Below are 14579 nucleotides of genomic sequence, written 5' to 3'. Positions count from 1 at the left end.
CAGATTCTTTCTCTCCTTGTACACACACCCAGAGAATGATTGTTTTCTTTCCTGTTTTCCACACGATCATCACCCAATGCGAAAACACACACACCAATTTACCTTCACACACACACAAACAAGTATGTCCGTACGCAAATACACCCACACAAATCCCTATGTAAGTGTACCTCCGTTCTTGGAAGATATCTTAAAAACACCTCCACCCTTCCACAGAGGAGTCAAGGGGTACGTTGTATTTGTGTGTGTGTGTGTGTGTGTGTGTGTGTGTGAACTGTATAAATCTCCCAAGAGCTGATATAGGAATTAGCGTCTCAGAGACAGGAAGTGGCACAGCGTCAACTTCCTGGTTGGTTCAGCTTGGCACAGTTTCTGTCACGAGCCAAGAATAGAACAAACCCACAGTGATGTGAAATACATGTGGGAAAGCTAAGTTTAGACTTGTGTGTGTGTGTGTGTGTGTGTGTGTGCATGCACGCGTGTGTTGATGTATCTGTGGTCAGTTCAAAAGGATCTAAGATTTTGTCCCACTTTTAAAAAGACAATTTCTTAAAGAACTGTGCTCATTTCCAGCTTACAGTTCAAAAAAATCATTTTTTATCTTAACCTGTTCCCTTTGTTCCTTCTCTTTCCAAAACCTGCCATTTTTGCTCCTTTTCTGGCCAACTTCCAGAAGCCAGCTGCTGACAAGACCAAGTGGATCGGTCACGTGATGGACACTGGCCCAAAATACGTTTTCCCGTATACTTACATTGTGAAAGAAGTTACTACAACCCTCGTGAAATGACTTGTTTCACAATCAGAATTGAATCCATTCATAGAAGAATCTATTAATCTAGTCTAATCAAGTTAGCTTTCAGTTTTTAGAATTTACTAAAGTTATGGAAAAATTTTACTTCCAAGATTCAGTTGAGTCTAATCACCTTTTGTTGGCTAAGAGGACAGTTTTTATAGATAACCAAATTAGGCTAATGTGCATAATACTACGACCTGAAAAAGTACTGGAACTCTTGATGCTGAACTATTACGTTAAAAAGCTTTAATTACTGATATGATAAGCACAAATGTTATAATGGGAGATTCCAACCACTGAAAGTGACGCAGCCAGAAAGTTCCAGTCTCGCTCACCTAAAACAACACAGTGCACTTGCTAAATCTAATTGATTTAGTTATTTGTCCTAAGGTATTAAAGAGGTCATAATCTGCTCATTTTCAGCTTCATAATTATGTTTGGGGTTGTATCAGAACAGGAACATGGTTTATTTTCAAAAAACATGTCCATTGACAGCCTGAAGGGTATCTAATGTTTGGTAGGGAGGGTGGGGGCGAGGGAACGCAGCTGGCAGACGTCTTGTCACTGTGTGTTCTGCAGCTCAGTGTGTTTCTCCATCAGTGTTTTTGGGGGCTTGCAACACTATCCGCTAGGCGAGCAGTATAACGAGTGTTACATAGTGATGAAGATAGGTTACGGAAGTAAAGGATGGACTACAAACGAGCTGTTTTCAGGCAACAACAGAACACCTTTGAATCATCACTTACAAGTCAAATGAGGAAAAGACTGCTGTGTGTGTGAGGTGGTGTGTGTATATTCACACATGGTTGAAATGCACTGAACGTTGCTTTGGATAAAAGCATGTGCTAAATAAATATAATGTAATGTGTGTCCAGGCTATCATTAGCGCAGGACTGTGATAAAGAAGCAGGGTTGCCTGTTTTTATTTGTGGATTTTGACAGAGAACAACACTAATCGTTCCAAAAACAACACATTGGCCGGAAATCCTGCTTTCAACACACAAACACAAGTTATCCCCTTTAATCACATATACACATGCTTCATCATCTACACCTGCAGACACACGGCCACAAACATGATGTAGAGGTGACTATCTATATATTAGCAATCATAAGATCTCTCCAGTTCTATGCTCTAACATGCTCAGCAGTGCCACAGGTGTTCAAAACTCCACGTGGTCCATTCAGTCAATTTGAAACAATCCAGATATTATCTGCAAATGTATGTCCAGTCCCTGCAATATTTTATAAACATATTCAAAACCAGTGTATTAACTCAAAATCAAATTAAGCCTTGCACTAATGTCACCAAAAAAGCGGATACACAAAAACTCTCAAAGCATATTGCAATTTGTCAGAAAGGATTTTGGGATGCAATAATTACAGCAAAAGTATATCTCTCTGTATTTTAACTAGATTTTTTGTTGGTAGTATTTTTGGACATGTAAGTAAAATACATCAATTATAGTATTTAATTACACAAAATTAATAAAGAGAAAGCAAAAGTTTCTCTCTCTCTCTCTCTCTCTCTCTTACACACACACACACACACACTCATTCTGTTTTTTTCTCTCTCCTCCCACAGCTTCCTTGCTTTTTCATTACTGCCTGTTATTTCTATAAATGGGCATGGTATCTGTTGTGGAGGAGAGGAAACTCTGCTGTGAATTCCTTAAGTTGTTGCAACCCAGAAACACTTGACTTGATAGTTCATTATTTTCCCATTAGCCTACATTTCTTCCAACTACAATAAATAAATATACAAGATTCACTGGTAATCTCCGGACCACCATAAACATTTTATAGTCTTGTATCAACATGCAGCTGGTGTTTAATTTAAAATACAATCTACATTCCAGTTGAAAATTTTACATTATATTTAATTTTAAATTTCAATTTGTGCCTCCTCTTCCCCACAACAAGGGTAGAAGTACGAGCATATGCGTGACGGCACCAGGAAATAATGTCAGGACAGAGCAGAGCTCATCTCATTAAGTAAGCAGACACTGGTTAGTAGAAAGTACATCAAAGTGATGGGAAAAGACCAAGTAGCCAGGTCATCTTCACCGTGTACAAACTGGTGTCTTCAGTTGAGTTAAACTCACTTGGAGGCAACTTTCAGCCATCTATGCTCTGAATACAGTTTTGACCTGGAAAATCCCAGAAAAATAATAAAAAAGACCACTAACAGACAATTTTGATTCTGTAAAAAAAAAAAAAAAAAAGGAATTTTGTGTTTAGGAGGAAAATAAACAAATCGGATTACAAATCGATGTGAAGCTAATCTTCTGTACATTATTATATTTGTAGTTTTTTTTATTTTTAACCAATAAACCAACATAAAGCTGATTTCACAAGGATAGGTGTAGATTTCAAGGGGATGCTGTGGAAATTTACCCTTCAATATTTAGAAAATGTCCATTTGGATATTTATGGTATCTCACAAAAGTGAGTACACCCCTCACATTTTTGTAAATATTTTAGATCTTTTCATGTGACAACACTGAAGAAAAGACACTTTGCTAGAATGTAAAGTAGTGAATGTACAGCTTGTATAACAGTGTAAATTTGCTGTCACCTCAAAATGACACATCACACAGTTACAAGGTCACAGGTGTGAATGGGGAGCAGGTGTGTTAAATTTGGTGTTATTGTTCTCACACTCCCTCATACTGGTCTCTGGAAGTTTAATAATGGTTGCTCTACATAAAGATGGCCTAGGCTATAAGAACATGCCAAGACAATGAAACTGAGCTGCAGCACAGTGGCCAAGACAGCGATACAGCGATTCAACTGGACAGGTTCCACTCAGAACAGGCCTCGCCATGGTCGACCAAAGAAGCTGAGTGCACATGCTCAGCTTCATATCCAGAGGTTGTCTTTGGGAAATAGACATATGAGTGCTGCCAGCATTGTTGCAGAGGTTGAAGGGGTGGGGGGGTCAGTCTGTCAGTGCTCAGACCATACGCCGCACTCTGCATCAAACTGGACTGCATGGCTGTCGTTCCAGAAGAAAGCCTCTTCTAATGATGATGTACAAGAAAGCCCACAAACAGTTTGCTGAAGACAAGCAGAATAAGGACATGGAATACTGGAACCATGTCCTGTGGTCTGATGAGACCAAGATAAACTTATTTGGTTCAGATGGTGTTAAGCGTGTGTGGTGGCAACCAGGTGAGGAGTACAAAGACAAGTGTGTCTTGCCTACACTCAAGCATGGTGGTGGGAGTGTGATGGTCTGGAGCTACAGTTCATTAAGGGAACTATGATCACCAACATGTACTGTGACATACTGAAGCATGATTGCCTGGGATCATGGGATCATGCTCTGAGACTGGGCCGCAGGGCAGTATTCCCACATGTTAACAACCCCAAACACACCTCCAAGACGACCACTGCCTTGCTAAAGAAGCTGAGGGTAAAGGTTATGAACTGGCCAAGCATGCTTCCAGACCTAAACCCTATTGAGCATCTGTGGGGCATCCTCAAATGGAAGGCAGAGGAGGTCTCTAACATCCACCAGCTCCGTGATGTTGTCATGGAGAAGTGTAAGAGGACTCCAGTAGCAACCTGTGAAGCTCTGGTGAACTACATGCCCAAGAGGTTTATAAGGCAGTGCTGGAAAATAATGGTGGCCACACAAATTAGTGACACTTTGGGCCCAATCTGGACATTTTCACTTAAGGGTGTATTCACTTTTGTTGCCAGCGGTTTAGACATTAATGACTGTGTCATGTGTTAGTTTGCCATACACTCACTACTTTACATTCTAGCAAGGTGTAATTTCTTCAGTATTGTCACATAAAAAGATATAATCAAATATTTACAAAATTGTGAGGGGTGCACTCACTTTTGTGAGATACTGTATGTTAACGAATTGCTAGAACACAACTTATAGACCCAACAATATGCAACCTCAAAAGCAATGGTTGCAATCTGCCGTGAAACAGAAAGAAGAAGCAGCTATGCACGTTGATAACATTGAGGGAGCCAGAAGGGGAAAAAAGGAAGAGGAGGTCCAATATCAGGATATTTTTTTCTCAAAAAAACTAAGCAAGTGATTTGAAGTGAGTTGATATTGCAGCCAATGAGCTGCTGGGTTGTGTTAGTTGCTAGATGGCTAATTAATACAGAATGCATGAGAGCTTTACTGCATTATATTTTGTTTTAATTGTCACCTGGCGCCTGAATTTTGTGTTTTCCATCACATAAAAAAGACACTTATTATCACCATAAATTGATGCAGAAAAGGCACAAATTGGTGCATAAGTGTTTGACGCTCATATGTTCCTGGGGGAGAACACACACGCACCCTGCACTTAATGTGTCCCTCCTGAAATAACTAAACCTACACCCCTTGTTCACTAGGACACGCCTCCAACCAACATGAGTCCATTGTAATACCCTAACACTGCATGCTGTGATGGAGAGTACCTGAAAACTACTTATGAATGTATCATAAACAATGGCATGTAGATCTACTAGTTAAATAAAAGAGGATATTCTTACATTTAATTTTTCACACAAGACACTGTAATTCTGAACTTGCCATGTTTATGTATGTTTTCTTTTTCCAGTAGGTTTGGTCAAGTTTGCATTTTTTTCATCATGCAATTAGTACCACTTGGACTTGCAGAAGCTGGATATTTATTTAATGCTGCCCTTTATTTTACCTCTTTGATTTCTCTGTTTGGTTGCTAATTATTTTTCACACTTTCTAATTCGCATCCTGTGCGCATCCTTGTCAATCACGAGGTAGACACACACTGAAACATACCCTGCTTTATCGCCTATTTTACTCTAAATGGGACCATAACTTACTAAATGAACATCATGCTGTGTTGAAGAAAACTTGAAACTAGCAATCGAGACCATGAACTCATTAAGAAAATGTTTACTAAGGTAACAAATCAAATGAGAAGTAGGGTCTTCTATATAATCTGACTTCTTTTTGCGACCATTGGAGTCGCCCCCTGCTGGTCATTAGAAAGAATGCAGGTTTAAGGCACTTCCACACTGAGTTTACTATATTGGACTGCAGTCCAATGATCCTCTTACCTCTGAAGGTGACACTAGCCAGGGGGTCAGAGTGTCTCAGGTTGTTGGCTCGCTGAAGAACGCAACGCAACATGGCTGAAACCTCAGCAGAGTCCGGCTAAGTCCTGAAATCTGATGCTCAAAGAACTGGCTCAGTGAGGGAGGAATCAGGTCCGGCTGACTGGCAGAGGGTTCAGTTCACCAGTTGAGAGGAATCCAGGGCTGAAGGGAAGGTTGGTTACATGGCCCTGGGAACTTTGATACTGATAATAACCAGTGTGTCTGACCACCAAAACTAACAAACTGAAAACCAATGAGTAGCAAAAAGGGAGAAAGAAAGGAAAAGTACAAAAGAAAAACTCTTCTTAGTGATAAAAGATTGTTTTCCCAAATAAAGAAATCCACTGCTTGAAAAAGCTTTTTTCAAAGGATTGTGACTCAGGTCCTTGCTTGGCAGAATAGAAGTCCCAGGATTGCAACAGCTGATTTTCCAAAGATTGTTTCCTGCTTTGTCTCACAGCATCTGTCTGTATCTGAACATAGAAAATAAAAGCTCTTTGTCTCAAGCGTAGATATGCCTTCACAAAGCCGGCTTCTTTCTCTTTGTGACTATCTGTAACACTGGGAAAGAGGACAACAAGCGAGCATGTCAGGAACACACACACCTCACATCCAGAGGAAATCTCAACATTTCCTGTTCTGTTTTCCTCTCGTCTCCTGGTTGTTTCCCTATCTCGCCCACATCTTTGCCTCTCCATTTGGCATTCTCAACCGCCCTTCGCCTTTCTCTGTCCTCTAATCCCCTTATCTTTCTGGGTCTTATAGATCCCACGCTCAAATTGGACGTCAAGTTCGAGGACTTTTTGTTTGCATGTCATTCATGATAAAGTCGGGTCTTGACATTTCAAGGTTTTCTTCAGACTGAGAGCTCTAAAGACCAATCTTTTTCAAAACCTCAACCCTACATTTTTTTCCTTGAATTTGACTACATTTAAGAGATGTTTATACACTGATAGTCTCTTGGGTCTCTACTCTTAGAATACAGAGACTACAAAAATGCATGAGTCAAATTCAGGAGCCAGTGAGGAGGGGGCAATAAGGTTACACACGGTGTACTTGACCGACTACACGCGCACAGTGAGAGAGTGCCACCTGCAGACGTACTGTAAATCAGGGCACACACTCATCCTGTCCTTTTCTGGAAGGTAATGACTGTGGTCATACGATCCATCCATTCAGTCAAAGAAATATTTTGCAATCTGGAAACCCAAAAGTTGTTCTTATTAATGTTATCAATTTAGCAAAATATAAGCTAATTTGAACTTCTTTACCCACAAATCCTGTAATCCGGTGTCAGTAAACTGCACAGAGTTTGTAAGTCCAACTTTCTCTGAGGGAAGTTCTGAAAAATAAATATTGTCTTTAAAAAAAACACCATAGTTTCAGCTCTACCTGTGCTTTAATGCAACCAGTGAGATTTTAATCTGACAAACATCTGGTCAAAATCTTCTTCAGTCATTAACGCAGCATTTTTCCGGTTATTTCCTTAAGTTTCCCCTTAAGTAGCTTAAAAACTATGTTTATTTTTGACTCAATCCAAAATGTATAGTGTATCTGACTGATAAAATGATCAAAATTAATTTCTCTGTCAGGGACAGCTGAGTGCAGAAGCGGAGAACTGAGGTGTGGACCCAAATGCAGACAGTAGGCAAGGTGTTTGCAGTACAAATAAAGATTTATTAAAACAAAAACATTGCAGGCTTTTGCTGGGAGCACAGCGGTAAATGCACAAACAAAAGGTAACTCCAAACAAAACATAATCCAAAGGAAAGAATCAAAGAACAGGTACAATCCACAAAATAATCCAAAAAACACAGGGACAGGACAGAACACTCAGCAAGGACATGACAAAGATTGACGGCACAAACAGGCATATACAGTGGGTACGGAAAGTATTCAGACCCCTTTAAATTTTTCACTCTTTGTTTCATTGCAGCCATTTTCCAAAAATCAAAAAAGTTCATTTTATTTCTCAGTAATGTACACTCAGCACCCCATCTTGACAGAAAAAAACAGAAATGTAGAAATTATTGCAAATTTATTAAAAAAGAAAAACTGAAATATCACATGGTCATAAGTATTCAGACCCTTTGCTCAGTATTTAGTAGAAGCACCCTTTTGATCTAATACAGCCATGAGTCGTTTTGGGAAAGATGCAACAAGTTTTTCCACATCTGGATTTGGGTATCCTCTGCCATTCCTCCTTGCAGATCCTCTCCAGTTCTGTCAGGTTGGATGGTAAATGTTGGTGGACAGCCATTTTCAGGTCTCTCCAGAGATGCTCAATTGGGTTTAAGTCAGGGCTCTGGCTGGGCCATTCAAGAACAGCCACGGAGTTGTTGTGAAGCCACTCCATCGTTATTTTAGCGGTGTGCTTAGGGTCATTGTCTTGTTGGAAGGTAAACCTTCGGCCCAGTCTGAGGTCCAGAGCACTCTGGAAAAGGTTTTCGTCCAGGATATCCCTGTACTTGGCCGCATTCATCTTTCCCTCGATTGCAACCAGTCGTCCTGTCCCTGCAGCTGAAAAACACCCCCACAGCATGATGCTGCCACCACCATGCTTCACTGTTGAGACTGTATTGGACAGGTGATGAGCAGTGCCTGGTTTTCTCCACACATACCGCTTAGAATTAAGGCCAACAAGTTCTATCTTGGTCTCATCAGACCAGAGGATCTTATTTATCACCATCTTGGAGTCCTTCAGGTGTTTTTTAGCAAACTCCATGTGGGCTTTCATGTGTCTTGCACTGAGGAGAGGCTTCCGTCGGGCCACTCTGCCATAAAGCCCCGACTGGTGGATTGCTGCAGTGATGGTTGACTTACTACAACCAGTGACCTTTGGGTTCTTCTTTACCTCTCTCACCAAGGCTCTTCTCCCCCGATAGCTCAGTTTGGCCGGACAGCCAGCTCTAGGAAGGGTTCTGGTCGTCCCAAACGTCTTCTATTTGAGGATTATGGAGGCCACTGTGCTCTTAGGAACCTTAAGTGCAGCAGAAATTTTTTGTAACCTTGGTCTCTGAGCTCTTCAGGCAGTTCCTTTGACCTCATGATTCTCATTTGCTCTGACATGCACTGTGAGCTGTAAGGTCTTATGTAGACAGGTGTGTGGCTTTCCTAATCAAGTCCAATCAGTATAATCAAACACAGCTGGACTCAAATGAAGGTGTAGAACCATCTCAAGGATGATCAGAAGAAATAGACAGCACCTGAGTTAAATATGAGTGTCACGGCAAAGGGTCTGAATACTTATGACCATGTGATATTTCAGTTTTTCTTTTTTAATAAATTTGCAATAATTTCTACATTTCTGTTTGTTTCTGTTTCTGATGGGGTGCTGAGTGTACATTACTGAGAAATAAAATGAACTTTTTTGATTTTTGGAAAATGGCTGCAATGAAACAAAGAGTGAAAAATTTAAAGGGGTCTGAATACTTTCCGTACCCACTGTATATACACAGGGACTAATGAGCAGGGCGGGAGCAACACAGGTGAGGGGTATCAGGACTAATGAGACACAGGCAGGCAGAGAGACGGCAGGGCAAACAGACAGACACCAATAAGGCCATAGGGAAACTAATAACCAGGAAGAAATAGAATATAAATAACTGAACCAGAACATAAGCTGACAGATCACTAATATACCAAAAAACTACAACTAACAGGGAAAACAGACTGAACTAAGATTAAACAGAACACAGAGCAAACATGGACAAAATAATACAAATGGATAAGAATGCAGGACATAACTAGAATACGAGACAAGACAGATACTAAGAAAACTTTAAAATGCGAATGAACAAAGGACTAAACTTAGCTAAAAAACCCTCAACATGACAAGATCAAATAAAGCTATAGAAACACAGAATACAACACCAAACCCATGAAAACAGATACCAAGTAAACTAGGACATGTGAATGAATAAAATAATTTAAAAAAAGGCTACACAGAGAAACACAGAACCAAAAACAGACTAAAACAGGAAAGACATGAACACAAAACCACACTCCTAACATTCTCATGGTTGTTCTCACTACATCAAATGGAAAATTCTAGATATCTTGTGCATCATATTATACGCATTATACTGCAAATCACCAGTATGTTTTCCAGCCTGACAACCTGGAACCTGGGAATACAGGGAGGAGCTCTGATCTCATGGCTGACTAGGTGAGGTTATTTTGTCAGAATCTCTAACCTCCCGTAAATAAACTATACTAAAACAACGTCGAATTGCTTATACTGCGCTATTTGACAGTGACTGACTGATCACCAGCAGTAGGTGACAGTCTCACTTTATGATAGCCTGATGATTACATTATTTTCATTGAACTTAACTGAAGTAATTATGGCACACACTCTTCCTTCCTGCTCTGGCCCTGCAGGTCCCTATTAAGCTACTCCATGCTTTCCGCTTCACCCTCTCCTCCTGCTCACTCGGTCCCTCTGCTTCGTTGTCACACGCCTCCTCCTCTGCCTGGCATTGGCCACGGCTATCCTTTCCTCCTTCAAGTGCCTGTGGCTGCACAATGTCGGGTAGGCCTACTGCAGCTGATGTTGAAGCTCCTGCAGTCCCGGAAGTAAACATATCGGGTCTTTTGGTACATTTGGTGTCATCCATTTTAAGATTATTTTTTAGGGGCCTGCAACTTCTCCGCATACCCTTTGCACTTCTAACACAAGAAACAGAGAGTAGAGGGGGAGGGAGTGGGGTCAAGTCAGAGATGTGATCAGGCCAGACCAGTGTCAGTATAAAAAATGAACCAGTGGCTGCTGTCAGTGCTTTATGGGCCAGTCTTTGGATCTCTTTTTTTTATAAACAATTATATAAATAACTAACTTTTAATTTACATTGGCCCCAAAGGTTAGTCGGCCCACCGGGCATTTGCCCTGGTATGCCAGATTACTAGTCCACACAATAAAACTCCATCTTTTAATTGATAAAGCAAACTCTGCCTTTAAGGGACCAATAAATGAATTTATAAAAAGCTCATGTCTCTTCAGGTGGTGCAGTCTGACATTTACCTCGAAACTTCTGGCTGGGAGAAATGGCTGTTGTGAATAAAAGGAAAGAGGCTGGTTTGGAGACAGCAAAGGGCATGACGAGGCAATCTCAGGATGTATATTTGAGTCAGAGCAAAGGCAGCAAACTGAATTTAGGGACTTGCCTTTTCAATTTGAGATACATGTTTTTGATCTTCATTCTACTTTAACAGCCTATTAAAATAATGAACTCTGACTAGAAGAAATGATGCAGCAGTTTTTAAGAGCAGGCGCAGCAGAGACAGCGATCAGCTTTCAGCAGACCAGTTAAAGCAGATTAAATATCAGATATCAGTCAGTAAGGAGAGGCTGACACAACCTGCAGATGCTATTCAGCTGTTGTGTGATGCTGTCATGAAGTGCCTTTGATTCTTTTCCCACTTAACAGCAGCTATGGAGACTTCTCCGACAACACTGGATACATAACCTTTTATTTCATCAAGAAAAGTTGCGCACTTACTAAAATATATCTCAGAGGCTAATTACGCTGGAAATAACTGGAACACTGTAATGTGTTATTGCTTATAACCGCACGGGATGGAGTATATATATTCCACTTTTACTATGGCTACTACTCAGCCATTACATTTATGCCATTAAATGGCCATGCTGAGCAGAACTGTTTATACACGTTTTGGAACAATATATCCTCTCTGTATATTGCTCCTTGTCAGCCCTGGATTAAATGTTCCTGGTTGGTTGGGGCACCGGCACATACAGTAAAGGGATAGGATTAGGAACTCTGCACTCTATCCGTGTTCAAAGTACAGCAACAATTTGGACTTGCTCTCAAGGAACTGAGACTAGACATAGTACAGTGATTTCCAACCACAGGGAATACTTCTGTGTGAATATTGTGGAGTAAAACAGCAATTCTGATTCATAAAAAAAAAGATCATTCAAATGTTAACGTTTAAGAGGAAAATAAAATGTATGTAAAAATTGATGTGAGGTTAATCTTCAGTATATTTTTACATTTAACTGATCAACCATCAGCAACATTAGGCTAACTTCACAAGCACAGGTGACGATTTCAAGGGGGATGTATGCAACCTCAAAAGCAATGGTTGCAATCTGCCATGAAACAGAAAGAAGAAACAGCTATGCACGTTGATAACCATGAAGAAGCCAGAAGTGAAAAAAAGGAAGAGGTCCAAGTTAGTTAGTCTCAAAACGTCAGAGTCAGTTGTGAGTTGATATGGCCTCTAATGAGCTACTAGGTTGTGTTATTTGCTACTTTGCTAACTAATACAGAATGTCTGAGAGCCTTACTGCATCATATTCTGTTATATTTTAAATTATCACCTGGTGCCTGAATTTTGTGTTTTCCTTCACATAAACAAATACATTTCTACCATAAATTGCTGCAGATGCAGAAAATGTACAAATTGGTGCAAAGAAATTCAAGAAATGAAGTGGTTGATGCTCAAATGTTCCTGGAGGGGGACATACACATCCCACACTTAATGTTTCCCTCACAAAACTAGTTCCCCCTTGTTCACTAGGACATGCCACCAAACAACCTCCATTGTAACACCCTAATACTACATGCTGTGATTGAGAGTATCTGCACTTTTTCTTCATATGGACCAGGTGGTCACTTCATCTTCTGTGATTTCTTTCTCGTTGAAATCAGTTCAACTATTCATGAAATAAATCAGCCAGCATTACTGATTCACTTTGTTCTGGCCCAGATTTTGAGGCGGTTAATGTGTGTGTGTGTGTGTGTGTGTGTGTGTGTGTGTGTGTGCGTGCGTGTGTGCGTGTGTGCATGTGTGCGTGTGTGTGTAGACACTGCTGGCGTTGCCCTTTATAATACAGGGAAACTTTTGTGCAGCAGAATAGACCATGGACATAGTGTCATGAGTTAATGACACACTTACTGTACGTTAGAAAACTAAACTCTGCTTCTTTACACACACTCTGTGCACTACTGTTGTCCTCTACTGTAGTCTACTCTATTCTACTGTTGTATACGATTAGGATTTTCCAGAAAAGGCTGAAATGTCAGGGTAATGCAAATTGGTTTTCACTAGACTCCACTGGACTTCACTAAGATTGAACAAGCACACAAATCTGCATCTTTAAGACTATAAATTCAATCATAGGCAGTTTCAACTTGTGCTGTGAATGATCTTACAGACAAAGGAAGGAGGACTTTATGCCTGTAGCTCTGTGACATTATGCACAGAGGTGCTTTAAGCATGCCAGGGCTGCAACTTTTCAATTTAGTTTGGAGTGAGCTTCGGTATCGCTGAGGTTGATGCATTTTATGAGTAGGGCGTCCGTGATATTACCCACCACATGGGTTGGGGTCATCACTCCTCAGTACTCAGGAATTGTGTTTAAAAACTTCAGCAGCCTAACTCACAATTTTAAAGCACGTATAGATGAAAAGCCATGTCAGTAATCGTGGTCAGTGATGTTTGAGTATGATCAGCATACTTGCTTACTTGTTATTGCTTTGCTGTTATGGTAGTATCCCCTTAAGACCATCTGAGCAAACTTATTTGGGACTGTACTGGACCAAAGCTACCACAAAACCACACAAACATTAACTTTAGCACTTACTAGAAATTACATGCCACAGTCCCAAACAGCAAGTGTGTGCCTCAGTTTTAAAATGTTTATTTTGCAGCAGTCTTCCAGTTACGTTACCACTCTGTCATGAACAGTTTGCGACTCACAGCATGAGAGTGGGTTCACGTGAATACTATCACAGCATACGCCGGTGTCGCATCTGTGGGGTAGAGTTGATTCGCACTACGAGTCGACGTTAGCTAAGATTTAATTAGCACTAAAGACAAAGTAAACAGAAAATACACATAATAAGAATGTCATTAGTTTTGCTGGAAGTTGGTTTATAAGCCAAAGTGCTGGACAAATTAAAAAGTTGATCTGATGATGGTGCTAGATGAAAAGGGGATTACTAAAGTTATTACCATTCATCCTGAGAGGGACATAGATGTGTGTAGCAGATTTCATGACAGTCAATATATACTATAAGTGGTCACGATATTTCTCAAAACCAAGAATCAACCTCATAGTGATGCATCATGAAAAGTGAGGGATTCACCAATGTCATTAGGATACATTGTCTGGGAACCATAAATGTGTGTAGGAATATTTTGTTTCAATCCATATAGTAGATATTGAGATATTTTACTGTATACGTGAAGACTTTGACCTGGTGGTGGTGCTAGAGGAAAAGTCAGACGATCACCAAAGTCATTAAGATTCACCCCCTGCAGATGATGAATTTCATGGTAATCCATCTGACAGATGTTGAGATATTTCAGTCTGGATCAAGTGGTAGACGATAGATCGACAATGCCATCCATAGAGATACTGATGGCTAACAAGACCCAACTATACCAACCTGAACCAGGTTATTGATAATCCAATTGGTATTTGGACCAATTTTAGTTCATGGTAGTGAAATGAGGGTCCTCTGACATTCAAAAGAATGAGAGAGCCACAGAGAAATGGAGGGCTCCAAAAGATAAACTCTGTTGAGAGAACGGTGGTAGCTATACAACAGCTATACAATATAACACAGCCATGTTTTACTGGATACACACACACAGCTCCTCATGACAGTGCAACTGGGAATACTTTCTTCCTTCCTGTCAGTACATCCTCTGTTTT

General features: G+C 40.4%; 1 protein-coding gene across 16 annotated transcripts in view; it reads right to left on the bottom strand.

Annotated features, from left to right (window-relative positions):
- The window catches only part of dysf (dysferlin, limb girdle muscular dystrophy 2B (autosomal recessive)), a 110667-nt gene that overhangs the window by 95454 nt on the left and 634 nt on the right, over positions 1-14579 (bottom strand). For 3 of the 16 annotated variants that reach the window (XM_038732500.1, XM_038732503.1, XM_038732505.1), the window contains exon 1: positions 5852-6496. The exons of 12 other annotated variants lie outside the window; for them this stretch is intronic. In XM_038732500.1, the coding sequence (XP_038588428.1) occupies positions 5852-5924 (73 nt within the window). In that variant the 5' untranslated portion in view covers positions 5925-6496. Of the gene's footprint in view, positions 1-5851; positions 6498-14579 lie in introns of those variants that run through there. One more of the 16 variants, XM_038732493.1, reaches the window with a different exon arrangement.

Source organism: Micropterus salmoides, unplaced genomic scaffold (genome assembly GCF_014851395.1).
Source record: "Micropterus salmoides isolate LMB-PRFRI ecotype aquatic unplaced genomic scaffold, ASM1485139v1 Ms_hic_scaffold_2, whole genome shotgun sequence".
In the NCBI taxonomy this organism is placed as follows: Eukaryota; Metazoa; Chordata; class Actinopteri; order Centrarchiformes; family Centrarchidae; genus Micropterus; species Micropterus salmoides.
The sequence above is the reverse complement of the archived record's forward strand: the minus strand, read 5'-3'. Positions and strand labels throughout refer to the sequence as shown.